Source organism: Cydia splendana, chromosome 9 (genome assembly GCF_910591565.1).
Source record: "Cydia splendana chromosome 9, ilCydSple1.2, whole genome shotgun sequence".
Lineage (NCBI taxonomy): Eukaryota > Metazoa > Arthropoda > Insecta > Lepidoptera > Tortricidae > Cydia > Cydia splendana.
The window spans coordinates 16,374,567-16,402,030 of NC_085968.1; the positions used below are offsets into that span (position 1 = coordinate 16,374,567).

The 27,464-nt window shown below is 36.7% G+C and overlaps 1 protein-coding gene across 2 annotated transcripts in view; it reads right to left on the reverse strand.

The window, feature by feature from the left end:
• Nucleotides 1-27,464, reverse strand: part of LOC134793737 (uncharacterized) — a 41,891-nt gene that overhangs the window by 14,128 nt on the left and 299 nt on the right. Inside the window, exons 2-41 of one of the 2 annotated variants that reach the window (XM_063765392.1) lie at nucleotides 25,520-25,624; nucleotides 22,867-23,054; nucleotides 21,306-21,638; nucleotides 20,447-20,654; nucleotides 19,667-19,837; nucleotides 16,166-16,288; nucleotides 15,124-15,423; nucleotides 14,699-14,872; nucleotides 13,616-13,738; nucleotides 13,023-13,328; nucleotides 12,454-12,627; nucleotides 11,843-11,977; nucleotides 11,387-11,695; nucleotides 10,939-11,112; nucleotides 10,073-10,207; nucleotides 9,383-9,694; nucleotides 9,126-9,296; nucleotides 8,578-8,712; nucleotides 8,191-8,502; nucleotides 7,849-8,022; nucleotides 7,591-7,725; nucleotides 5,712-6,011; nucleotides 5,456-5,635; nucleotides 5,236-5,370; nucleotides 4,838-5,149; nucleotides 4,568-4,741; nucleotides 4,326-4,460; nucleotides 3,938-4,249; nucleotides 3,686-3,859; nucleotides 3,408-3,542; nucleotides 3,020-3,331; nucleotides 2,766-2,939; nucleotides 2,479-2,613; nucleotides 2,091-2,402; nucleotides 1,839-2,012; nucleotides 1,563-1,697; nucleotides 1,100-1,411; nucleotides 846-1,019; nucleotides 621-755; nucleotides 225-536 (exon numbers count right to left, since the gene is read on the reverse strand). In XM_063765392.1, coding sequence (XP_063621462.1) covers nucleotides 225-536; nucleotides 621-755; nucleotides 846-1,019; nucleotides 1,100-1,411; nucleotides 1,563-1,697; nucleotides 1,839-2,012; nucleotides 2,091-2,402; nucleotides 2,479-2,613; nucleotides 2,766-2,939; nucleotides 3,020-3,331; nucleotides 3,408-3,542; nucleotides 3,686-3,859; nucleotides 3,938-4,249; nucleotides 4,326-4,460; nucleotides 4,568-4,741; nucleotides 4,838-5,149; nucleotides 5,236-5,370; nucleotides 5,456-5,635; nucleotides 5,712-6,011; nucleotides 7,591-7,725; nucleotides 7,849-8,022; nucleotides 8,191-8,502; nucleotides 8,578-8,712; nucleotides 9,126-9,296; nucleotides 9,383-9,694; nucleotides 10,073-10,207; nucleotides 10,939-11,112; nucleotides 11,387-11,695; nucleotides 11,843-11,977; nucleotides 12,454-12,627; nucleotides 13,023-13,328; nucleotides 13,616-13,738; nucleotides 14,699-14,872; nucleotides 15,124-15,423; nucleotides 16,166-16,288; nucleotides 19,667-19,837; nucleotides 20,447-20,654; nucleotides 21,306-21,638; nucleotides 22,867-23,054; nucleotides 25,520-25,624 — 8,229 coding nt within the window. The remainder of the gene's footprint in view (nucleotides 1-224; nucleotides 537-620; nucleotides 756-845; nucleotides 1,020-1,099; nucleotides 1,412-1,562; nucleotides 1,698-1,838; nucleotides 2,013-2,090; nucleotides 2,403-2,478; nucleotides 2,614-2,765; nucleotides 2,940-3,019; nucleotides 3,332-3,407; nucleotides 3,543-3,685; nucleotides 3,860-3,937; nucleotides 4,250-4,325; nucleotides 4,461-4,567; nucleotides 4,742-4,837; nucleotides 5,150-5,235; nucleotides 5,371-5,455; nucleotides 5,636-5,711; nucleotides 6,012-7,590; nucleotides 7,726-7,848; nucleotides 8,023-8,190; nucleotides 8,503-8,577; nucleotides 8,713-9,125; nucleotides 9,297-9,382; nucleotides 9,695-10,072; nucleotides 10,208-10,938; nucleotides 11,113-11,386; nucleotides 11,696-11,842; nucleotides 11,978-12,453; nucleotides 12,628-13,022; nucleotides 13,329-13,615; nucleotides 13,739-14,698; nucleotides 14,873-15,123; nucleotides 15,424-16,165; nucleotides 16,289-19,666; nucleotides 19,838-20,446; nucleotides 20,655-21,305; nucleotides 21,639-22,866; nucleotides 23,055-25,519; nucleotides 25,625-27,464) is intronic. The other variant, XM_063765393.1, reaches the window with a different exon arrangement.

Here is a 27,464-nt window from a genome sequence, read left to right on the forward strand (position 1 = left end):
ATTTGTAAACGCAACTTGCGTTTACTTCAAAATTGATTTAATTGCATTCACTTAAAAAAATGTTCTAATACAAATTCTCCTAAAATACCTGTGTGCTGGTAAATGAGACAAAAACGCTCCCTTCTTTTAAAGAACTAATTAAAAATGCTAATATTCTGAATCCAAACAAATACGAAATATGTGGTAAATGAGAGAAAGTTGTACGATTAACGTTGGAAACTAACCACCCTCCAAGGTAAACAAAACATCGTTGTCGTAGCCAGTGTCCAGCGAGATGGCAGTTTCGAAAGCGAGGCCACCTGATTCGCTGTACTCTCCGGTGTAGTAGGCAGCAGTAAAGGCTAATTCTTCTACAATAGCAGCCCGTTGAACCTCGATCACTATTGTCGCCGTAGCGGGTACTGATTGGGTTGCTGATGCTCGCAACTGTAACAACAATATGCCGTTGGCGGGTAACACTTGTTCTGGGGGAGTGCTTTGCAGAACGATGTTTACTGTGGCACCTTGCTGCTGGAGACTGAAGTACGATGCCAAATCTGAAAATAATCAAAGTTGAGGAATATCTTCGAGTATAGCAAAATAAAGTTCATTAATAGATTATTAGCGTAGGTAATACTTACCACCAAATAGAGTAAAAGTGACATCATCCGTGTAACCCTCGTTAAGAACAATTGGTTCTATACTTAACGCGTTATTTTCAATAGAACCAAGATAGCTTGCTTGTTCGAAACCAAGAATTGGTGCATCTGTATAATCTGGAATTATAAAGAAAATAATCAAGTTATTATTTCTAACTTAAAACGTTTATTAACTAAAGACGTGTTGTATATTGATCATATTCTTACCATCAACTAACGATATCACCATGGTTGATTTTGCGGTGTTGCTATTGGGTTTTTCTGCAGTAAGAGTAAATACCAATTGATGGTTGTTGACTAAAACCGAGGGCGGAATGGCAATAGACAAAGTGAGCGTAGCAGCATTGCCTTGGACTTGCAGACCAAACCATTGTGCATGTTCTGAAAAAAAAAGCGTCAGTGATTATATTTGAGTCATTACTTGCGACGACATTTGATCAATAAGTATAACAGATTCCTACCTCCCTCCAGGCCGAATTGAACGTTTTGGTCGTAGCCCACATCTAGTGAAATAGTGGCATCGAAGGCAAGGCCGCTAGTTTCGCTGTACTCTCCTATATAGTAGGCAGCACTGAAGACAAGCTCTTCCACAACAGTAGTCCGCTGTGTCTCGATCACTACAGTCGTTGTAGCGGCTATTGCTTGCGGTCTTGACGCTCGCAACTCTAATAGCACTATACCGTTTGCCGGTAACAATTGATCTGGGATTTCACTCTGTAGTACGATATTGACTGTGGAAGCTAGTTGCTGCAGACTAAAGTATGAAGCTAGGTCTAAAAATAACAAAAATACAAATTCTTATTTCCGACATTAAAAAATATACAATACATCGTTTACCAACCCGATAACGAAAAACGATAAAACCAGCTGTTTGAACACGAATTACAAATTAGAATGACTAAACAATGCACTTTCAATACTCACCACCAGAAAGCGTAAACGTAACGGCATCCGTGTATCCCTCGTTAAGGACAATTGGTTCTATAGTTAATGCATCATTTTCAATAGACCCAAGATAGTTTGCTCGCTCGAAGCCGAGAATAATTGCGTCAGTGTAATCTGAAGTAAATAAAGAAGAAAAATATGAAGGCCTAAGTCATAATATGTAACTATTGAAAATAAATAATCATGGTTATGATGGAATGTGACTTCATAAGAGAATATTTTTAGATACTCATTAGTGTTTCATCAGCTTCTTACCGTCTATTAATGAAATGATTATGGTTGCTATTGCAAGATTGCTATTGGCTTTCTGTGCGGTAACAAGAAATGCTAGCTGGTGGTTGTTGACTAAGATCGCCGGCGGAATGGCACCGGACATAGTGAGCGTGACAGCATTGCCTTGAACTTCTAGAGCAAACCATTGTGAGTGTTCTAAAAAGAGATCAAGTTATAGCAAATTTAATTGTTTACTTGCGCTGGTAATAGTTACAAATTGTATGAACCACGTACCGCCTTCCAATGAGAACTGTACACTTTGATCGTAGCCTACGTCTAGTGAAATGATAGAGTCAAACGCGAGGCCGCTGTTCTCACTATACTCTCCAATATAGAAAGCAGCGCTAAAGGTAAGGTCCTCGATATCGGCAGCTCGCTGGGCCTCGATTACTACAGTTGTCGTAGCGGCTATGGCTTGTGGTGCTGACGCTCGCAACTCAAGTAACAAAATCCTGTTGGCAGGTATCGTCTCTTCTGGAATGGCACTCTGTAGTACGATGTTAACCGTTGACCCTTGCTGTTGTAGATTGAAATATAAGGCCAGATCTAGAAACGAAAAAGAGTTCTTACTATATTTAAACAGGAGTTAAAATTTATTTACACATATTACCGATGTACTTACCACCAGAAAGCGTAAACGTTACATCATCCGTGTACCCCTCGTTAAGGACAATTGGTTCTATAGTTATCGCATCATTTTCAATAGACCCAAGATAGTTTGCTCGCTCGAAGCCGAGAACAATTGCGTCAGTGTAATCTGAAATAAATAAAGAAGAAAAAATATTAAGGGCTAAGTAATAATATGTGAGTATTGAAAATATATAATTATGTAATTATGTTTATTATGGAACGTGATTTCATTAGAGAAGATTTTTAGACAATCACTCTAGTGCTTCATCTGCTACTTACCGTCTGTTAATGAAATGATTATGGTTGCTCTTGCAGTATTGCTATTGGCTTTTTGTGCAGCAACAAGAAATACTAGTTGGTGGTTGTTGACTAAGATCGCCGGCGGAATGGCACCGGACATAGTGAGCGTGACAGCATTGCCTTGAACTTCCAGGGCAAACCATTGTGAGTGTTCTGAAAACAGAATAAGTTACAGAGCAAATTTAATTGGTTACTTGCGCTGATAATCTTTACAAATTGAATAAATCACGTACCGCCTTCCAATGAGAACTGTACATTTTGATCGTAGCCTACGTCTAGTGTCATGACATAGTCAAAGGCGAGGCCGCTGTTCTCACTGTACTCTCCAATATAGTAAGCAGCACTAAAAGCAAGTTCTTCGATATCGGCAGATCGCTGGGCCTCGATTACTACTGTTGTCGTAGCAGATATAGCTTGTTGTGCTGACGCTTGCAACTCAAGTAACAAAATACCATTGGTAGGTATCGTCTCATCTGGAATGGCACTATGTAGAACGATGTTAACTGTTGACCCTTGCTGTTGTAGGTTGAAATATGAGGCGAGATCTAGAAACGAAAAACATTTCTTACTATATTTAAGCAGGAGTCAAATTTTACTTACACATGTTACCGATGTACTTACCACCAGAAAGCGTAAACGTAACGGCATCCGTATACCCCTCGTTAAGGACAATTGGTTGTATAGTTAACGCATCATTTTCAATAGAACCAAGATAGTTTGCTCGCTCGAAACCGAGAACAATTGCGTTAGTGTAATCTGAAATAGATAAAGAAGAAAAATATGAAGGGCTATGTAATAATAAGAGAGTATTGAAAATATAATGATTATGTTTTTTATCGAATGTGATTTAATTTAGAGAAAAAAAATTGACAATCACTAGAGCTTCATCTGCTACTTACCGTCTATTAATGAAATGATCATGGTTGCTCTTGCAATATTGCTATTGGCTTTTTGTGCAGTAACATGAAATACTAGCTGATGGTTGTTGACTAAGATCGCCGGTGGAATGGCACCGGACATAGTGAGCGTGACAGCATTGCCTTGAACTTCCAGGGCAAACCATTGTGAGTGTTCTGAAAAGAGATTAAGTTATAGCAAATTTATTTTTTTACTTGCGCTGATAATGGTTACAAATTGAATGAACCACGTACCGCCTTCCAATGAGAACTGTACATTTTGATCGTAGCCTACGTCTAGTGTCATGATAGAGTCAAAGGAGAGGCCGCTATTCTCACTGTACTCTCCAATATAGTAAGCAGCACTAAAGGCAAGTTCTTCGATATCGGCAGCTTGCTGGACCTCGATTACTACTGTTGTCGTAGCGGCTATGGCTTGTGATGCTGACGCTCGCAACTCAAGTAACAAAATACCGTTGGTAGGCATCGTCTCTTCTGGAATGGCACTCTGTAGAATGATATTAACTGTTGACCCTTGCTGTTGTAGATTGAAATATGAGGCGACATCTAGAAACGAAAAACATTTCTTACTATATTTAAGCAGGAGTCAAAATTTATTTACACATATTACCGATGTACTTACCACCAGTAAGGGTAAACGTAACGGCATCCGTGTACCCCTCGTTGAGGACAATTGGTTCTATAGTTAATGCATCATTTTCAATAGACCCAAGATAGTTTGCTTGCTCGAAGCCGAGAACAATTGCGTCAGTGTAATCTGAAATAATAAGGTAATAATGTGTAAGTATTGAAAATATATGTATGGAATGTGAATTCTTGAGAGAATATTTTTAGATATTCATTAGTGATTCATCTGCTATTTACCGTCTATTAATGAAATGATTATGGTTGCTCTTTCAATATTGCTATTCGCTTTCTGTGCAGTAATAATAAAAACTAGGTGATGGTTGTTAACTAAGATTGCCGGCGGAATGGCACTGGACACAGTGAGCGTGACAGCATTGGCTTGAACTTCCAGGGCAAACCACTGTGAGTGTTCTGAAAATGGAATAAAGTTATAGCATTTTGCGCTTGCATTGTTACAAACTATAATTATTTTTGCTTGTATAGTTACAGACTATGAGAACCGCGTACCTCCTTCCAATGTGAATTCAACGTTTAGATCATAGCCCACGTCTAGCGAGATAATGGAGTCAAACGTGAAGCCACCAGTTTCGCTATACTCTCCAACATAATACGCAGCACTAAAAGCAAGTTCTTCAAAATAAGCGGTACTTTGTGTTTCAATAACAATCGTAGTCGTGGCGTTAATGGCTTGTGGTGCTGACGCTTGTAAATCAAGTAAAACTATGCCGTTAGCAGGTAACGTCTCCTCTGGAATGGAGCTCTGTAGTACGATGTTGACTGTTGACCCTTGCTGTTGTAGATTAAAATATGAGGCCAGATCTAGAAACGATAAATATTTTGAAACTGTTCAGTACTTAGGTATATTAAAAGCTACACTATTAACCACTTGCTATCAATGAACTTACCACCAAAAAGTGTCAAAGTGACGGCTTCCGTGTACCCCTCATTTAGGACAATTGGTTCTATACTTAATGCATCGTTTGCAATAGAACCGAGATAGCTTGTTTGTTCAAAGCTAAGAATGGTCACGACGGTAGATTCTATAATGAACAAGAAAACAAAATATAAATATTTTAGTTGGTTAGTTACGTTAATTACGCGGTTCTGTTGGTACCAGGTGCTTACCATCAATTAATGATATGACTATGGTTGCTGTGGCGATGTTACTTCTGGATTCTTCTTTCTGTGCTTTGACCATAAATACCAGTTGATGATTGTCGGCTAAGATCGTAGGCGGAATAGCGCTAGTCATAATGAGGGCGACGGTGTTCCCCTGCACTTGCAGAGCGAACCATTGAGCGTTTTCTGTAAAAATGGTTATACGTTACAGTAGTGTGTAATTAAATTACCACTACCGAGATTTGTACACTAAACTTTATACCTCCTTCCAAGCTGAATTGCACATCTTGGTCGTAACCCATATCTAGCGAGATAGTGTCGAAAGTTAAGCCTTCTGTTTCGCTGTATTGCCCAATGTAGTATGCAGCACTGAAACTGAGATCTTCTCCATCAGCCACCTCAAAAACAATAGTCGTAGTTGCGGAAACGGCTTGGACTGCAGTAGCTTGTAATTCAAGAACGATAATACCATTCGCTGGTAATTCTGACGCGGGGATAGTGCTTTCTAGTACTACGTTTAGTGAAGAACCCTGTTGGTTTATGGTGAAATAGTTGGACAAATCTGGAAAAGGCATTTGTGTTTAATTCTCAATCGCCAATCAGATACCAATATTAATGTAATCAAATCAATATAAAATCAAATATGATATATGTACATATTTTTAGACAACCAAGGCCCATAATACACCTTACAGACTAACATCCAAACAGCAATAATAATCTTAAAAACTAAACCGTTTCGGCAACACAGTTTTCTGTGTCTAAGGCCTTCGACTGCGTTTGTCATGAAACATTAATCAGGAAACTTCATTATTATGGAGTTAGAGGATCGGCACTGAATTTACTTAAGTCCTACCTAAATGGTAGAATACAAAGGGTCGAGGTGAATGGACAGCGATCACCTGGGTCATTGGTCTCTATGGGTGTACCACAGGGATCAATATTTAGGCCTTTCCTGTTCCTTATCTACATAAATGACTTGCCATTCCTTGTTAAGACCCAACATGATATAGTATTGTTTGCAGACGACACCTCACTTATTTTCAAAGTCCAACGACAGCAACAAGCTTACAATGATGTAAACAATGCTATTTCAAAAGTAGTAAATTGGTTCAATGTTAATAATTTATTGTTAAATGAGAAAAAGACTAAATGTATTAAGTTTGTCACTAGTAGTAACGTAAGGCATGTGCAAACAAGTGTCATTGTGAAGGATGAGGAATTGGAATTAGTTGATAGTACAGTTTTTCTTGGTATAACTTTAGATTCTAAACTCCAGTGGGGTCCCCATATTGCTACTCGATTAGTATATTTTAGTTACTTCCATAGCATTATGGCATATGGTATTTTACTGTGGGGTGGTGCTTCAGAGATAAATACTATTTTTGTTCTGCAGAAGAGGGCTATTCGAGCAATATACAAAATGAACCATAGATACCCACTTAGAGATAAATTTAAGGAAATTGACATAATGACAGTGCACTGTCAATACATTTATGAGAATATTCTGTATGTACATAAAAATATTGTAAATTTTAGGAAAAATTGTGAAATTCATAATATTAATACTAGAAATAAACATAAGCTCGCAGTGCCCTTCATGCGGCTCCATAAAATTATAAAATCTCTCATGGGTACTTGTGTAAGATTTTATAATAAACTTCCAACCCATATTACTGAATTATCTATTAATAAATTTAAGAATTATGTAAAGCGTAAACTCATTTCTAAAGCTTATTATACCACACAAGACTACATGAATGATAATACAACGTGGGATTAATTGTTATTCGAAATGATTATTTATTTATTAATTATATTTGATTATTGATGAGGAAATGGATATTCCGATGAATGTAGGTACTTCTTTTGTTATGTTATTTTTGACATTTAGATTTTATTCTAGAAATTCTAGACTAGTATTTTTTATACCTAAATTTTTTTATGTTAGACGATCCTTTTGTGAAATTCTTAGTGTTAAATTTGATCTGTATAATAATCCAAAGTTATTATGGAATAATATTAACATCAATAAATTGCTCTGATAATTAGATTAAGATTAATTACGATTCATAAGAGCTTGTTGCTAGGCCAACATGAATAAAGTATATTTTGAGTTTGAGTTTGTAGTTGTTGTTTACCTCCTTGTAACGTGAAATAAACTTCTGTGCTGTATCCTTGGGTAAGGATTATAGGCTGCAACGTTGATGTATCACTTTCTATTGTTCCAAGGTAACTACTTCTTTCGAATCCAAGAACAGTTAATTCAGATAATTCTAGAAAAATAAATATTACTGTTATACTTAAGATGGAACTAAATGATAAACTGTATAAATATTCGGTATTTTTGAAACCATATTAATAACTAAAGAGGATACAACTATAAAATGTTGTGTTACCTCCTTCTAAAGATACTACTATCGTAGCTACTGCTGTACTGCCACCAGAGTTGACGGCATTGATGGCAAATATTACTGGCTGGTTGTCAATAAATAGTTCAACTGGCAAAGGAGCAGCTAAACTTATTGTCACCATGCTTTCCGAGTGCTGAACGAAAAACCAAGCACTGTTATCTGAAAGATTTTTTAAAAATCATAAATAACATTGTTTGCAACTAACGCTGTTGGACAAAATCTTGTGTTCTTAATTAACTTTTTGTACAGATGTTTTTAATTATTTTAGGTTTCAATGAATAAATAAACAATAAAGTAAATTGCACTGTTGTAAAACATTTTACCAACCTCCTTGTACAGTAAAGACTGTGTCACTATCATATCCAGTAACGACTCGCAGCAGTATATCTGCCATAAGACCAGTTGTTGCAGAATAAGAGCCAACATAGTAGGCTCCATCAAAACCTAAGGCCTCGATCACTTCATTACTTTTAACCAGTTCTACAATAACTGTGGCATGGGTCCTTCCATTGTCTCCATTTGCTTCAAGAGTATATACCAACATAGTATGTGCTTCAATTATTTCATTTGGAACGTTAGACACTAGCTGCAATGTGTACGTGCCGTCCTGTCCGACCAACTGGAAATATTCCATATAGTCTAAAAGAAACTAGATATTGCAATCCCGAGCTAATAAAAGAGTATATAGTTTTAAATAATTTAGTCAAACTTTACCTCCACTTAACGTGAGATAGACATCCGAACCGTAACCTTCTACGATGCTAATTGCTTCCATGTTCAAAACATTGTCTTCCAGTGTCCCCGTGTAGTGATTACGAGAAAAGCTAATAGTTCTAGCTGTGGAGGAATCTAAGAAAATTGTATAGAACAATAAAATGCATGGTTCAATGATAGCAGGCTATGCTTCCGTAGAAGCGTATCGCGTTAATTATTATGTTTGACCGGTAGCTTGGATAACAAAAAAGCAACGGTGAAAACATAATAACATTTTCAACAATCATGCAAATTGTCATATACGTTTAATATAAAATGAACTTGAAGTAGCTATTTTTTCCTTATTTTCTGATTAACATAATTATATATTCTTTCTATGGATTCACTTTTAATCTAAGTCATGTATCTATGAAAACAATAACTACTTCTTACTACTTCGAGTTTGTGGTTTTCGTTCTAATTCTTATGTTATTTTTATTACTACTTAGTTACTTACCTGGCTGATACCTTATTTGCTTAGGACAGAATCGTTCAGATAATTTTCTTACCCGTGTTATGAATAACAATAGCCGCGTGGCCTGAAACACTTCCAGCTTTGCTAGCCACAACAGAAAAAACAAAATGGCTAATGTTTTCTATCCCTTCTATTCCTCCTTGAGTGATGGATAGCGATAAACTATTCTGCCCAGTTTGCGTAAGGATAAACCTCTCAGATCCATCTATAATAACATATAATAACAGTTCATCTTACACATAATAACGAAGTCTTGTCAATAAATTTAGATATCGGCATTGACCTACTCACCTCCGCTGAGGGTAAATGAAACAGATTCATCAAATCCCTGGATCAATCGCATCGTATGCTCAAAGAGCAATTCGCCTTGCTCTGATATTTCACCAGTATAGTAAGCTTGTTCGAATACTGGTGTAACGATAATCGGTTCTTTGACTATACTTAGAATGAGAGCTGTGTAACCGCTTACAGCGTCTGTTTTTGAAGCAATTATATCAAGTACTATGAACTCATTGTTGGTTATTATTTCTGAAGGCAGTTCATTCAAAAGTTCAATATGAACAGTGTTTGAATCACGGGTTGCAGTGAAATAAGTTGCGTAAGCTGTAACAAAAATATTTGTTAAGCAACTAAGTGTTAAAAGATGTGTTGCTATTTTATTTTAATATGACTTAAGTTTCCATTTTGATTATTTTCTAGTTAGCCTATAGTTGATAGTAACTCTGTCTACGATTATGGTTATTTTGGGTTCGAATCCAAACTACAGAACATGTTTAAAAACGGGTAGTTATGAAAGTTTTTTTTCTAAAAGCCTAAGTACACACAGCACTATAAGGATTTAGAATTACATTTTTTTGTATATATTATGTAGTTACATTGTACATGCTTATAAAAGTGTATACCTAGATTGTTTAATAAGCGTAATTTATATGTAGCCTTAAAAGTTCGCAAAGAAGCCTTAATTAAAAATGCGCAACTTACCTCCAGAGATTGAAACTATCACGTTCTCCGTAATTTGGTTGCTCAGCGTAATTGTTGGCACTTGTAACTGAGATCCGTCTAGCTGGCCTTCGTAACTGCTTTGGACGAAGCGTAGTACTTCTTGTTCTAATAAATCTGCCATGATAAAAAAAACTTAATTCATAAAATTATACCCGTTAATGAAAAATAAGTAAAATGGTACCAGTTATTAATGTAATGTGGTGTTATGTAATGTTATGCGTAGGTATGTTTGTTTTTTTGTTCCTCTTTTTTCTATCTGTTAATTCTTTGCCGCGAATAAAATTTATATTTCTATATTTGACTGGAATTATACTTTTTGTTTATACGAAAGAAGGAGCTTTGAAAAGTACGAAGATTGTAAACAATTAACCCAATTTAAAGTTTAAATTAGTTGCTAACTGCGTTTAATTAAATTACGAAAAATGTGGCAATTATTACTTTTGAATATTTATTCCATTAAGTAAAAATACTGAATTTTTCTTTAATAAATATAAAAACAAAAACAGAAATGACTTCATTTTCTACTAATCTTAACTCTCTAGGCCTGTTTGCGAGACTGTTTGTATATCAAATTAATTATCACGAATTTTATTAATTTGGTAACTATCGGTAGATCTAATTAATTATCACGAATTTAATTAATGGTAACAAGTAGGCACGTGTGTACCTAGACACATCTATTTTTTGTACTACATAATTGGTATATTTAAAATTTTATGACGGCTAGACCTAAACTACGGCTACGGCTAAACCTATTAAATGAGCCTATAAACAAGGGCGGATATTTAAATATATTATAAATATTGATGTCAATCAACCGTGTGTCGGCTAGATGAGTCATTTACCTGTAGGTAATTCAACAGAAATGGCAGCGCGTCCATTGATGGAGTTAGGTTTGTATGCAACCACAGTGAAGAGCAGCTGGTGATAGCTGTCCAGTACATCCTGTGGCAGGGGAGACGTACTCACTACTGTAACGGAATTTCCAATCCATTCCACCGCAAACCACCCTGCAGATTCTAAAAGAAATAACAAAAGCTTGCTCAATGTTCCGTCTAAACTGTAAAACGCACCACGTAATTGAAAATAAAAAACACCGCTTGCCGTAAACACAGGGCTGATATTACACTATTAAAAGCGGAGATTCTTTCATAAACATTGTACTGAAGTACTTTGAAGATTTTTAATGGGACCTCTTTTTTATCTCCGCAAAGAAATTATGCAGGATGAATCCTGACTTTGGGTTGATATTCCGTTGTGAAATGAAATTACTATAACAATAATTATGCTTACCCCCTTCCAACCCGAAAGTAACGGTGTCGTCAAAACCTTGCGTGAGAGTAATAACATCTTGGAACTGCAAAGCATTTTCCTCTGTATAAACTCCGCTGTAATATGCTTGGCTGAACACGGGCGTTATAATTTCTCCTTCGACTATGTCTATAATAATACCAGTGACGACTGAAACCGCCCTGTCTCTACGTGCTTCTAATTCTAAAACTATAAATTTGTTATTTTCTAGGGCTTCGGCGGGGAGTTCACTTGTCATTGAAAGAGTTACTATGTTGGCTGTGACTGTGTGCGTAAATGATTCTGCATAGTCTGTAAAAAATATAAGAAATCATTAATAATTATCGATATTTTTGGAATATTTTTGTTTACTTTGTACAAAATAACGTAAAAAATTCCAGAGTGATACAAGGATATGTTATGGTTAGTTTAATTAATGATGTTTATCAATTAACATACCTCCAGAAAGATAAAACTGTGTTCCAACAGCGAACCCTGTCTCGAGAACGATGTTTTCCAGTGCGAGTTCGTTGTTTTCTAAGCTTCCGATATAAGTATTTTTAGCAAACTCCATAACAGTAGACTCTATTAGGTCTGAAAAAAAGTGAAAATTGAGCTCATTGATTTCCAATCAGGCTTGGTCGATATACTGAGATTGCATGGGTATTTCAGAAAGAGAGGGCAATTTTCTTGACAAAGAGACCTAGTTAGTAAGATCGATGGCTTTCAACGATATTCCAAGTGGCACCAGCAATTTTTCAGATGTATAAATTTTGTAGACACATTACTTCTGGGATCCAATTTTACTCAAAAGTGACAGAAGGCGACTCGACAGACTCACACATAACATAGAAGAAGGTAAGTAATATTGATTATGAATATTGATTAAAAATAACAAAAGGTGTTTATCTAATGAACTGATTGATTTTAACAATTACATATATGTAATTTAAGTCTCAAAAGGGATTCTACGTGTTGCCTTCGGCTTCACGCATGCCTCCTAAATATCTGGAACCTCATTGTTCCGTGATGGGAAAGACATATATGTAATAAGTAAAACATGGACCAACCTTCCGAGAATCTTACGACGATGGCAGCGTTAGCGCCTACTGTCAGTGGTTTGTCGGCGAATATGTTGAAAACAAATGCCTTTTCTTGGAATATAACATCTTCAGGAATACTTGATTGGACAGTCAATGTTACACTATTTTCGTTTTGAGTAATAGAAAAATATTCAGAGTTTTCTGTAAATAAAATAACAATATTAGTGTCGATCTCTATAAAATAATAGGTAACGGCTAGGTAACTCAAGTCTCGATAACGACCAGTTTGTCACGTATCGGACCCACTAACGCGTGCTTCGGTTGAAGCTTCTAGATATGGAGCGAACATATCGAGCAATTTTCGACTTAAAAAAAACGTGATATAGGTACCTGTCTTTAACAGGTCTGGGAAAAGGTAACATACGTCAAAAAGGCATTAACTGCATAAAATACACAAAGAAAAAATACTGCAAAATAAGTGATTTGCATCGTACCTAATATATTTAAGTCAGAATATATTTTATGGAAGTGGCTCGGCATGGTGTACCGTAAATCATCCTGTATAATAGGTAATAATTTACGCGTGATATTAGTACCTCCTTGAATCCTGAACGTGACGCTGCTATCGTATCCTTGTATTAGATTTATATTCCCCAACTCAACACCTAATGAACCTAAGTATGTGCCATCATAAATGGGCTGGCTAAACACAGGCGTCGTTGCGTCAGCTTTGATTATCTCAAGTAACACAGCAGTGGTAGTCGGCAGCGCGTTCACTCCTTCAGCCGACAGCGTCAACATTAGGAAATTGTTTTCTGAAATAACCTCTTGAGGAAGCTGTGCTGGCATATTTATTGTCACTTGATTTTGCACGTTCGATACAACGAATGAGGTTGAGTAATCTGGAACGGCGCCAAGATAAGTTAGCTGTGGGTAAAATTGCAGACAATAACTGAAAGGCGACAAATATTGAATGATACTGATCTTAATTGGGATCAGCCTGTTTATGAGGTCAGGCTTGCTTTGACAATAAAATATCAAGACTATTGAGAAGACTATAGTGTCTGTTTTGGACTTCAATAAAGCTTAAAATGCTCATCGTGTTTTTAATCCAAGTTGTAATATCGTGCCAACCATACTTTTACCTAAAGTTTCCACTTAAAATTGTATTAAAGGAAAGTTTACTCACCGCCAGAGAGCGAAAAAGTCACGTCTTCTTCGTAACCGACACTTAAAATGATCGTGTCTAGTGATAATATATTGTCTTGTACCGATCCTTTGTAAGATTGAGCTTCAAATTGCATTTCCCTTGCTGAAAAGGATTAGTGAAGAAAAGAAAAGGAAAGTCTTAGACTAGAGAAAAGAAGTGTGCAAGAAGAAACAAAGGAAACGAAAATTAGAAACAGCAAATTACTTCCTGTAGTCTGTGAGACACATTTGTGGTTATCGTTCTTAATGTTAATTTTTTTATGAATGTACCTACAGCGTGGTTTTTTGATACGATCACATATTCCAAGGATATAGTTAGTATAGATGACCCAAATTACCTAATTGAAAATGAAATAAATGAAAATGAAATGAAATTAACTTTCGTATGCTAGCTTTATCACTTTTCCATATAATATAATTTAACACACTATGTATCATTAAGTACCTACTTTGTTATTATTCGAAACGTCGCACTTATGTCGCACTTACTGACGCGAAGTCATAACTGTCACAAATGATGACTATGTACATACGAGTAGGTACGAAATACTTAGCCCCTCCAAAAAAAAATTACCTATAGTCTGTTAGTTAAGGCTAAATATTTTTTTTATTGTTTCGATATGCGGTAGTATTAAAAATACACGCTGTATAGTCTTAATGCGAATATATTATATGTAGCTGTCCATCTTTTCTCAAGGGTGATGCACATGATGCATAAGGAGAAGGACCCTTCTCTGACGGAAAGTCACATATGTATTAATAAAAACACTGTAAGTATGTACCTACTTAACACTAAGTAATTTCATGTAGGTCTTACTATCTGATCCCGACCAAAGCAACATAGTGCTTTGTTTTAGTGCCCACATTATTCAGCAATCGATGCAGAGTGTGACCATGCGATCTGTCCAGTTTCACACCACAGAATGCGGAACGGATCCGTAAAGTACAGTAAAGCTTTAAACTTTGGAACATCTGTTTCCTGGATTTATTTCAGCTTCCACAATTGTACTGAAAGTTCGAATTCGAATTGGAAGTCAACCAATTAGCATTTTAAATATGTCACCTCCGGGTAAAGTGATGGCCACCACAGCGCTCGCGCCGACGGTTCGCGGTTTTGCGGCCTCGACGGAGAGGTGGAGGTGGCTCTGGCTTAAGATATGCGAGGGCAGGCCGTCACCGGCCACCCGGAGCGTTGACGAGGGCCCATCCCGAGTCAACTCGAAGTAACTTTCGTATTCTGTAATGTTTAATTGTGCCAAATTAGGTATATAACTGTCTATAAAGTGACGTTCACCCAATTTTTTTTTTGCATTTTGATTTGTCTTTAATTAGTTTTTATAATTTGAAATTGTTTTCTTTACATGAAGTACTATACTTTACCAATATGTAAAGGAAATTAAACGACTGCAGTATAGGCAAATGCACTTTAGTCTTAAAACATGGTAGCATATATATGTACATGTATTAGAAATGTATCTCTAATCTTACCTCCAAAAAGAGTTACAGAGACGGTTTCATCATATCCCTGCGCCAATAAAATTGGTTCCACCGTCAGACCAGCGGCTGGATCGTACGTTCCCGTATACAAACTCTGATCAAATACTGGAGTTGTGACGTCATCTTTCACGATCTCTAACGTGACTATAGTTGTAGCAGAGCTATAGCCAGTAGACGCGGTGACTCTCAAATTAATAAAATTATTCTGTTGGATAATGCTATCATCCAAGGGAGTCATCGACAGGGTTATTGTGTTTCCAACGACCGTGGCGGAAAAAAACGAGGAGTAATCTGGAAAAATGTTACATAATTTAAGATAAAATTCCTTTGAACACAAAGAAGACAATGAAGCGGATCAACATGTTTTATTTTCTTGCCTATCAGCCTTGTGTGTGGTTTCGTGTTTAGCTACCCTTAAAGCTCGTGAAATTACCGTAATTTACAACGAATATTATTTTATGTGCAAAATTCTGAAATGAAGACAATTTCTTTCTTTCTTTTGATTACAACCATAATTAGTAGTAAAAAAAACTGATTATTGTCGTAGTTTATTGCTACAATTTCACATCAAATCTGCGGGTTTTTGGTTGGACGCTACCGCTCCTGGTCGTGCATAACTACTTAGGTAAAGTATGCAAGAGTAAACGTACCAAAAAATGAAATGTCTTTTGCAAAATATCCACTCTTGCCAAACGTATATATGGCTGGCTAAATGGCATATAGAAGAAAATATAAAATAGTCACTTTTTTTCTGAAATATTTATTGAAATAAATTCAGAAATAAGTAATTTAAGCAAATTAGTGTTGGTTAAGACTCAAGTCCTTTTGAGTTCTCTGCTTTAAGACTCATAAAATAAAGTCTAAATTCGAGTTCTACCCAACTTGTCAGAGACTTGAACCATTTGTAGAGACTTATATCAGTATGTATTTATCTATATAAGTATGTATATTGTTGTATATTTGCTTAGTTTGGGCTACGTTGATCTGTGTAAGATGTTCCCTAATATTTATTTATTATTATTTTGTATATTACCTTCGACAGTGACAGTTACAACAGATCCTTCGTATCCTTGACTTAAAATTAATTGCGTTAAGTGCAGAGTGTTGTCCGCAATCTCTCCTTCGTAATGAGGCCGTTCAAATTCCAGGTGCACAACTGAAAATTAAAGTTAGGGCTATAGTCAAAGCTGTTACATACAGGAATTCCGAGAGCGATTACACAGTTCGTTGAAAACAGAGATAAGTTAAAGATATATATAAAGTCTGTTAAAACATAAAATAAAATCTGTGACAGGGAGACGGGATGGTAAAGAGCCTCTCGTCATGAAGTATAAGAAGTTGGTGACATAATCGTTACAAAGTCGAGCTCTATTTCTTCGTCATTGTTGAGATGAATACTATCTGAGTGAATTCAAATATACGGCTTTACAGTTTCAAGCAGTAAAACACGTTAAAGAAACCTTTAGCCTTAAGCACGAGGCTCGCCCTATTAATATGCCAGTACGAGCGAGATGCATGGAAAGTAAGTTACGCACACGCTAGTGAATATGTCAGTGTCAAACTCGTGGTGAGGCTACGAAATTTGAACAATGATGAAAACGCAACTTTATATAGGTACCTATCAACAGTCTTTGTTATATGCTGGTCTTTATTTGAAACTAAGCGATACAAAAAAATCTACTAACAACAATGTTAACACATTTTTTCTGGCAAGCAATTTACAGCACTCGTGATCACAAATTACGATGCGGTCCATGCGAACGGGGTAGTGCTGAGGCAAAACACATATTTCATCCTAACAAAATTACATAACTTGTGTTGTGAATTTGTGCCGCGTTGTCTCGAATGTACCCATAAATTTATCACTATTGCCAAAGTGGCAAAAACATTTGTACGGTCTTACGACTTGTCGCGTTCCTATTTTTTTTATTCGTATATCACTTTATATTGATCGTGCCGTCACCTGGAAAATTATCTTATAAAAACGAAAAATATGTGACAAGTTCTTGCGGGTACAAGTAAGACTCAGATATTTTGGCGCACTTCGTTGTTCAACATAATATTGAAAGTGGCTGTACAGTGTACGTGTGGTCAATATGTTTTACAATATTTTTTTATAAATTAAGCCCAACCAAAATATACGTGAAGGATCATTCGAAGCGAAAGGTATAAATATTGTATTCTTCATATATATTCTGTCTAGCGACGATTCACCAGACAAAATAAATTGAATGCAAGAAAATAGGAACAAAGTGTTGTTTCAAAATCAAACGAAGCAAAACAAATTCAACTAGTTAAAATGATTTAAATTTCATCGAACATTGACTCGTAGGAAGATAGTAAGTAGGTCGCTGGTAGGCGGGTTAAAGAATAAAACTAAGTAATTAGATACCCCCGTCAATTACCTAACTTTGTATTGTAAATTTAATTTCCGTCTGTACTATTTCTTGCTCAATTGTTAACCAAGTGTTTACTTATTAAACAATTTGAATTAGTAGAAACGATTCCATGAAGTAATAAGTTTAAATGAAGAAACTTTTTGTCTTCACCATTAACCACAGATCACCTCAAATAGAGAATGAGCTATGACAACCCGCGGTCACCATACATAGGCGCCCCTGTATTGATTTAGTATTGCAGCCGCCATCGCTTATTTTAGTAGCATCGCGTTTTATAAAGCTATAAGTAACAATTTAACAAATATAAAGCAGGAACACTGACCAAAACTACTATTGGTCAAGCGTCAGTCGAACGACGTTTTGTACCTTGTAACTTGTACTTTCATGAAATCGGGTCCAGTAGGTACTCATGTAAATTAAATATATTTCCACAGTCCACATAAAGCAGAGACACTATCCACCTAGATTTTCGTACATTAACTTGGTATCTCTATTGCACGCGCATAATTTATATTGCTGTCAAGCTCGCACAGTGACATTGACAACCGGCGTCATGGGCGAGACAGCAATATAATTATGCACGTGCAATAGAGATAGCAACAGGCGGATTAAGGTACGAAAATCTATGTGGATGCGTCTTTTCTTTAGTATAAAATGGTGTGAGATGCAACTCAGCAGTGCTGCTTGAATGGTGACCACCCGTTTTCGGTAAAAATTTATAACGCGGTGTCTGATTAGTAGTGATCGGTGACAACGTTTTAATTTCATGGCAGCGTTGTATCTGTAATGTAAAATTCAGTTGAAATTATTGGGTGTCCTTCTGAATCCCTAACAACGTTTGTCCTAAAGTCACTTGCCCTAACTGGTTTGTCCTAATGGGCACATGCCCTAACGATCAATTGTCATAACGATTATTTTCCATAATGTAATGGTTAGCCTAAGACTCATTTGTCCTAAGCATTTGTACCATAACTATCAAGATCCCTAATGTTTTTTTACCATTTTCTTCGAAATCCCTAACAATGTTTGGCATAAAATAATATGCTCTAACTGTTTTGACCTAATGGCTATTGCCCTAATTATCAATTGTCATAACAGTTACTTTTCCTATTGATCAATTATCATAACAATTACTTTCCATAATGAATGGTAACGAACTGTTGCCACAAAAGTGGGGTAGGTTAGGTTAGAACTGTGACCCTCGCAAAAACGAACTGCTGCCACAAAAGTGGGTTAGGTTAGGTTAGAACTGCGACCATTGTAAAAACGAACTGCTGTTAAAACTAGGTTAGGTTAGAAATACGATCCTTGCAAAAACGAACTGCTGCCACAAAAGTGGGTTAGATTAGGTTAGAACTGCGATCCTTGCAAAAACGAACTGTTGCCACAAAAGTGGGTTAGGTTAGGTTAGAACTGTGATCCTCGCAAAAACGAACTGCTGCCACAAAAGTGGGTTAGGTTAGGTTAGAACTGCGACCATTGTAAAAACGAAACGAAATAGGGAAATCAAAATTAGGGCATACGAGTGTTAGGTCAAGCAACGATAGGCTAAGTAAAATTAGGTAACATGACGGTTAGGATATATAATTTTTAGGCCTAACAATAATTAGGCAAAAAAGGAATTATGCTACATAACATTAGGATAAATACTCAATATGGAAAGTGCCATTAGGGAAAAACATATTAGGACAAAAACAAATCGGCCATTCGATAATAGGGAAACCAAAATTAGGGTACACGAGTGTTAGGACAACTGATCATTATGACAAACAATATTAGGGAATGCAAAAATAAGAGAAAAGACTTTAGGGATTCAGATATAGATACAAATTATTGATTAAGGTTAACAACCTTTATATGAACCGTGATATGAACCTTAATTGACCGTCTTCTTCAAAATTGTTATACTATCCTTTACTTTAACTCGACCATGCTGTCATGAAATTAAAACGTTGTTACCGATCACTACTGATTATTTGAGTCTGTTACTATAATAAATAGTAAGGAGGTCTCATAAAATTACATACTATAAAAGCAACATAACAAGAACTGACTTTCATTACAATTAAGACTATTTACAATATTATCATAGATTTTATTCAGACGTACAGGTGCGTATTGAAATGAGGTCTAACCTTCAGGTAGCTCTACTACAATGGTCGCGGATGCTCCGCTTGTGTCCTCCCGAGAAGCCCGTACCACTAAGTAAATACGTCCTTCTTGTAACGCTGCTGCGGGTAAAGCATCTGTGACTGACAGAGTCACTAGATTACCGTTGACAGTAATGGCGAAATGAATTGCGTAATCTGTCGGAAAATTTATAAAATAATTTCATTAGGGTTATGTAATTTAATTTAAGGATGATTCACCCTTGGCCGGGCCGGGCTCGGGCCGAGGCGTCCGACATGTCATTTTCTATCGGTGATCGCAGTGATCGCGTGGTGATTTCCATAGAAAACGAAGCGCCGGACGCTCCGGCCCGGCCCCGGCCCGATCTAGTGTAGGTGGACGATCTTTAGTAAGGGTTAAATCCTCATCACGTCGGGATACAAATGAAATATGATAGTAAAATTTTAAATTGTTCTAACGAATATGTCAATAATTTTCTTAGTGACTTATAAAAGCTATTATCAGATTCGGTGGTGCTAATTTAGCTGTCTTATTTTGGGACAACAAAGCGCATGTTAAATTGTGTTACTACTATATTTGGCGACTGCTTCCATATATTATTTTAAACGGTAATAGGGACTAAATTAAACGGACAAATAAATCAGTTGAGAGACAAGCCTAAAGAAATCAACAATAAGCTAGTCTTTGTAGCATTGAAAATAAGATTTAATTTCCCTTGACATATGCAAAGGTTTCTCTGTATGTCTGTGTAGAGTTAGCAGAACAATGTTAACAAGATGTCATACCTCCTTCCAAACTAAACTGTACGAGTTCATCGTAGCCTTGCTCCAACGTGATCGGTTGTTCCACAGTAACTTGGTCGTTTTCGGTATAACTTGCTAAGTAGAACGCCTGACTGAAAATCGGCTCGAGGGGCAGCTCGAAGTCAGAACTACCATGTATGGTTACTGTTGTGCTTCTCGTTATAGGAGGGTCTCCAGTTAGGTCGACGTCCTGTAAAAGGTTTTTTAAAGCATGTAGATGTCGCTGCGAGCGCATCTCGACAGCGTTGTACAGTCGCTATCAGATATATATATCGTAGCGACCGAGGCGTTCATAAATATCTGAACACGCCTATTGTCAAGGCGTTAGTGTGTGTTCAGATATTGTTCAGCCTATTTATATAGTGTTCAGATAATTACGGGGAGCTGGGTTAGGTTAGGGGTTAAGCTCAAGTTGCGGAAGAGTACTTCGGCGTTCCTGGGACCTCGCCGTATAGCAGCGAGGCGGCAACAGAGGGGTTTTAGTGGGTAAACCTGGGGTCTCATTAGCCTACAACAGGGAGTCTCATATAACCATCCCGGCCCGTCCCCGCGCCGGATGGTATGCGTAAAGCATTTCCCCTCTTTAAAAAAAAGGGGGTTAAGCTCAAGGACTAGAAGGAAATAAAATACCTACTTATATTACAGATTTTTCGAAGCCGATTATCATTATAAGATTGATGCAAGAATTTATAGTCCTTTCACTGCATACCTTGTCGGACTTACCTACCTTCGTTTGATCAATAAACTACTATCAATTAACCAAAATCATAACACATGCGAAAGTCCATTGTTGAAGATGAAAAGCCGTACTTAACCTAATTTCTTAATGTTTGACACTCACCGTAGCACTGATTGTCAGAATAATCGGCTCAGAAATAGATCTTATAAACGCAGTGCTCTTCAATACGGCTTTAAACTCTTTAGCATCGGTCGAGGCCGCCTCATCATACTCGATGCCAATATATGGATTGTCCTCGATACCGAAATCGATTCTGTACGTAGTGAGATCGATATCTCGAACGATTATATCGCTGACGCAGTTGGTGATTAGGAATCCGGGCGGCACGGGCGTAGCGATGGTAAACTCATACGTGGTGGTTTCTGATGCGGCGGTGTCTGGTGTCTTCCACAATGGCGGATTGTTGTTGTTGTCGTTTATTTCTATGCGGATCGTCTGTACAACAACAAATTATTTTTTATAATATCTGGCTGATTATTGTCGGTTTAAAAAACTACAGTCGTTAAATGGACAATTACATGCGGACTACAAGGAAAAACGATATTTTCTACAAATAAAAATTTCTAGTGTTTCAATCATCAAAACCGTCAAAGCATTGTTTAATACAAAAATCTCTTTACTAACGCGTAATATTTCCAAAATGTATTAAAAAATACATGTTCGGACAATTACAGTGCAATTCCCCAAAAGTTACTTTGATCAAAATTAAAATTTCCCAAAATGCATATCTGTATCTGGGTCATTCTATGAGAATATGTCTGCGGTCGCGTCTAATTGCCACGACTCATTATATACGTATGTATAGGGATGATGACACACTATACACACATGTTGAATTTTATAACAAAATCTAGTAAAATAGATAGCAAATGAGCAATTTATGACATATTGTGGATGTTAAAAAAATATATGGAAATAATACAAAAATACAGCACCTGAAAGTTACAAAATTTAAGTTTTTTTTTTAACTTCCAAAAACGAAATAAGTAAAGACACCATTTGATTTCTCACATTTTATCCAAAAAAAGATTGTATAGCAATAAACGCAATATTTCACCGACAAAAACGCAATTTTCTTGTTTTGTTCATACTTCAAGATGGACTCTCAGTGACCTTGACGTCACGGTCACTTATCGTTTTGTTAGGGGCGTTTCGCGAGTGAAGTACGACTGTCGGACTTTGGCTATCATTTCTGACTTTTGTATTGCTTTAATGCAATGGGTCCCATATAGACATTTGATTCTAAAAACAAACCTGATTGATTGATACCATACATGAAAATTTGTCATCTAGCATATTGTATGAAACGACAATGATGGGTCGCGGCAATTAGACCGGAGACATATTTTTTGAGAATGACCATCTATATAATGTGTATGTCATATTTTTTTATATTTAATCGAAATCGACGTTATTATTACGCAATAATACATTTGCACAGATAAGAAATTTGTTCTTATATGTAGCGGGTTAATGATACGTGTTTATATAAAAATCTACTTACATTATAGCGTGGCATATACTTTTCGTACACGTTGTTGTAAATGTGTTACTATTGATGCTTACTGTACAACTAATAACAAACACAGCTTATATTACACAACCAGGGAGTTTAAGGTTGCATAAAGAGGCATTTCCTTGCTTTGAAGGCTCCCTTACTTACAAGAGGAGACGACGGTGTTTGTCCGTTCGTGCACGTGAAGGCGTACGTCAAGCTAATAAGGTCGGCAGTCTCGTATTCCTCAAACAGCCTGTACGCGTCATTTGTACGAAGGACAAAGGCGGAATTTTCGAGTGATGCAACGATGTATGGACCTTGGTTGAGATCACTTGACGATGTAAGGGTGAAGCCTGAAATCAATTTTACCGATTTATTGTTTGCCGTGGGTCCTAGCCGTGGGTGCTTTAATTGAAAACTGGCAGCTTCCTCGTACAACGCATTAGTATTGAAATTCAGCGGGGTAATGCTGCCAGCATCTACGGCACCTTTGATTCGGTCAAGTTGTGTTCTAATGTATAGGGAAGACAAACAAATTATAGCCAGCATTCAATGAATGTAGTATGTTACCTATGGGTATGGTGCTTTACGCACACTAGTGTCCCATGCCCTCCCCTGCCGCAACCCCCCCTTTTAGCATGAAATATGTCCCGGAGGACGGCTTTTTTTATTTTTTGAGAAAAGTATTAGAGTTAGGAATAAAGTGTCAAGGTAAGAAATAATCCTTAATAAATTTTAAACAATAAAGGTTACATGCAACTTTTTGGTAAGACTCACCATATCCATGTATTAACTTGTTGAAGTTCAATGTAACATAGTACGTGATAGTACTGAAAGAAATCTTATACGGAAAATAAGCTTGCAAAATTATTCTCCGTGTAAAATTTCTTTCAGTACTATCACATACTATGTTATATTGATCTTCAACAAGTTTTTCAACGGTTAAATTTTACCGAAGTTCATCTAGCCATAACATCAATATGGTGCGTCATATCAAACAAATGAATGTAACCTTTTTTGTTAAGAATTTAATAGCGATTATTTCTTTCATTGACACTTTTTTCCTATATTGTATACTTTCCCCCAAAACATAAAAAAAACTGTCAAATGGGACATATTTCATGCTAAAAGGGGGGGTTGCGGCAGGGGGAGGGCATGGGACGCTAGTGTGCGTAAAGCACCATACCCAAAGGTATCATACTACATTCATCGAATGTTGGCTATAATTTGTTTTTCAAAAAACACAATTTGACCGAATCACTTGCCCAGGGGTGACTTTTTATTGCAATTCAGGTTTAGGGATGTTTTATTTTTATTAATTTAGAATAGTGTATGTTAATATTTTGTTTTTGATTAATGTAATTTTAATTTAATTGTATTATAAAAGTTATCATTGTCATTTAAATATTATTGTTTATTATTCAAAAAAAAAAAATTTTTTGAGCATTGTAAGGGATGAGGCGCAAGCAAACTGCTGCCTGTCGATCAAAACACAATTTTATAACTTAAACGAGCTATCAGTTAGCGTGCGCGTCAAAATACGCTTCGAATGACTTTGAAGAATTCCGAATAAAATTGTCTTTTCATTGAACTCAAAGAACAAGGAAATATTTTTGAAGCCAGTGAGGCGTTGATTATTGGAGAACCCTTAACACGGAAATGACGGAAATAACGTAATTGGGCGTTTTCAGAAATAAATATCGAAAACCCGATTCTCACAGATCCCGGTGTTTTGGGTTCTTTCAACTCAGAATCACTAGCATATTCAATTCTGATGATAAAATAAAATGTCCCAAAAATTTGTATGAAAATTGTACATTCCACTACGTCACGCACATACAAGTGAAACATTTTTTCATACTAACACGTGACGTAATGGAATGGACATTTAGGGACATCTTTTTTTAATGGTGGGATGGAGAATGCTGTCGATTCTGAGTAGAATGAGCCCAAGAACGTCCAGATGTGAAATAATCAGGTTTTCAATATTTATTTCTGAAAACGCCCAATTATAGTCTAACGCAGCTAAGAATTATGAATTGACCCTTATTTAATGATATCCTTAGTGTCAGTTAACCGGTAGGTCTTAGATTCGTAAATATGAGGCTCAATTCATAATCTGTCAAAATTGACTTCATTGTGTCACTTTGATGGAATCATCAAAGTGACACTTGTGGCGCTTATCTTCAAACTCGGGTAAATCCGTCTGTCAGATTATGCGATTTTGGTATTAAGAAAATAGTAAATAGTAATAGGGTATATATTTTTATTTATAGGGTAGTAATAGGGGAGAAGCGCTGGTGGCCTAGCGGTAAGAGCGTGCGACTTGCAATCTGGAGGTCGCGGGTTCAAACCCTGGCTCGTACCAATGAGTTTCTCGGAACTTATGTACGAAATATCATTTGATATTTACCAGTCGCTTTTCGGTGAAGGAAAACATCGTGAGGAAACCGGACTAATCCCAATAAGGCCTAGTTTACCCTCTGGGTTGGAAGGTCAGATGGCAGTCGCTTTCGTAAAAACTAGTGCCTACGTCAAATCATGGGATTAGTTGTCAAGCGGACCCCAGGCTCCCATGAGCCGTGGCAAAATGCCGGGATAACGCGAGGAAGAAGAAGGAGGAGGAGTAATAGGGTAGATATTTGCCGAGAGGGTCGAATGGATTTACCCGAGTTTGAAGTTAAGCGACACACTTGTGAGATGTGCATGTGTCCACTTGTATTAAATATTAATTTTCAGAAACGATGTTGTTTTGTTTTTAATTTCGTGTAAGCCATAAGCCATATTAATCCACTGTCAATTATAACTGCAATCTCACCTCCAATATCAGCAACAGCGCGTTGTAAAACAATGCCCTCATGATAATCCTCGATGCCAACGGTGATCGGCAGCTGCCAAGTCGTGACACCTTCCATTGTGCAACCTGAAATTTATTAATATCACAGAATAAGTAATAGTACTACCGTACAAAAAGGAAACTTCCTACAAAACCGAAGTTTGGCAGCGATTCAGGGATAAATCATGCTGTCCCTTTCTTATGTATGGTACTATAGCTTTAGGCTATTTAGGGTTGTCAAGATTCAGGGTATTATCTTATCTGTGGTTGTACACGCAAAGGGACGTCAAGTTGTGCCAACCCTAATAATTGCTTGGAGCAATAGTGAGCCGAACGGAGCCGTTAATGCCCGAACGCACTAGTTTCCTACGCCTGTTAATACGTATTTGGTGACAATCTTACAGAAATGGACCTAGTTTTTTTCGCATCGGTGGCAAACTGTCCATGGCCTGATGGTAAGCGGTCACCGTAGCCTATGGGTGGCTACAACTCCAGGGGTGTCACATGCTCATTGTTACCGACCCTTTAAAAACCTGTATGTACACCCCTTTTTTGATAAACCTCTACTGTACCTCACTTAGTAAAGTCTGTAATATGGATACCAATGACCTCCCACGCATTACTAACATAAACTCATTTAATTGTTTACCATATTTTGGTGCAATAGATTGAAAATTCAAACTGTTTTCCAAGGGCTGTTACGTTGTTGCTACGGCTGTTGTGACTGATGACGCCGACTATTATATAGGTATGTACATACTACTTAATAACGCCTTTGAATTATTATGTTAACGATTTTAGATTTAGATACCTACGCAAATGTTCCTAACTCGTGTAGTTGGAACTTGTCAAATGATTTTGTCCATTATTCACATTAACGTAAGTACGCTTCATGAAAGTTTGTTGATAAAAAAAAAAAATAGTTAGGTATTACTTTTTCTTTCGTTTTCACAACACTAGCTTTCTTGCGCTTACTGTAGGACTAGGTAGTTCATGTAAGATTGTTCGGTAATATATATTTTATTTTAATAATAAAAGTACTAAACGCTCAAGGAAACATGACGAAACGATTTCAGTTTTTTTAACTCGAACTCTCGTGTCATTTAAAATTTTGCACATTTAGGTATTGGGAAAAAAGTAAAATACTATAATTAGAATAAAGCTAACATTATGTTGAACAGTTCTCGAATGTGAATCGTTTAGAAAAATCTAGGAATTATAATTATACACTGCAGAATATGTTTTACTGACCCATTCAGATTACTAGCTCCGGATACATGACGGTCAACTATTAATACGCGTGACCCAGCCCAGAGTGAGTACCGGCAAGAATACGAGTAGGCTAGGGTTTCCTCTAGTTCACTATGATAATGGGTATTTAACTTTACTAGAGCGACCGTCGAAGTGTCAAGTCTTTTAAAGCAGAGCTTAAACTGTATTTACCTACTAAACCCCCTTACTGACCCCGGAAGACAAATACCAAGCCTTTAAGATTTATGAGGTTTGCGATTTTAGCCGTGTAAGCTTTCACGGTAATACTCTACTTGCTTTGTAGGCTCCTACCCTAAATAAATAGGCCTACCTTCATTGAATTACAATGAGACTAAGGATTTGGTCCGAAAGCTATAGGGTAAATTTTGTTTTAAAATGTTACCCCACTATAAAACTATTTTGACTGATATATTAAGCGTCCGGTAACCTTAGGCATTGCATCAATTACATTAGGTTAGTTACTACGAGTACTATTATTACTTACCGTAAAATGTCCCTACTTTGCTTTAAAATTTGTATCTGAATTAGAAGTTGAATTTCAATTATAAATGTATTCATTTGTGGTAGGGTAGTTATATACAATTACATATATTATGCTGATTTAAAGAAGACCATCACTACTATCATGTTGTTACACTAAAATGAGTTTGTGATA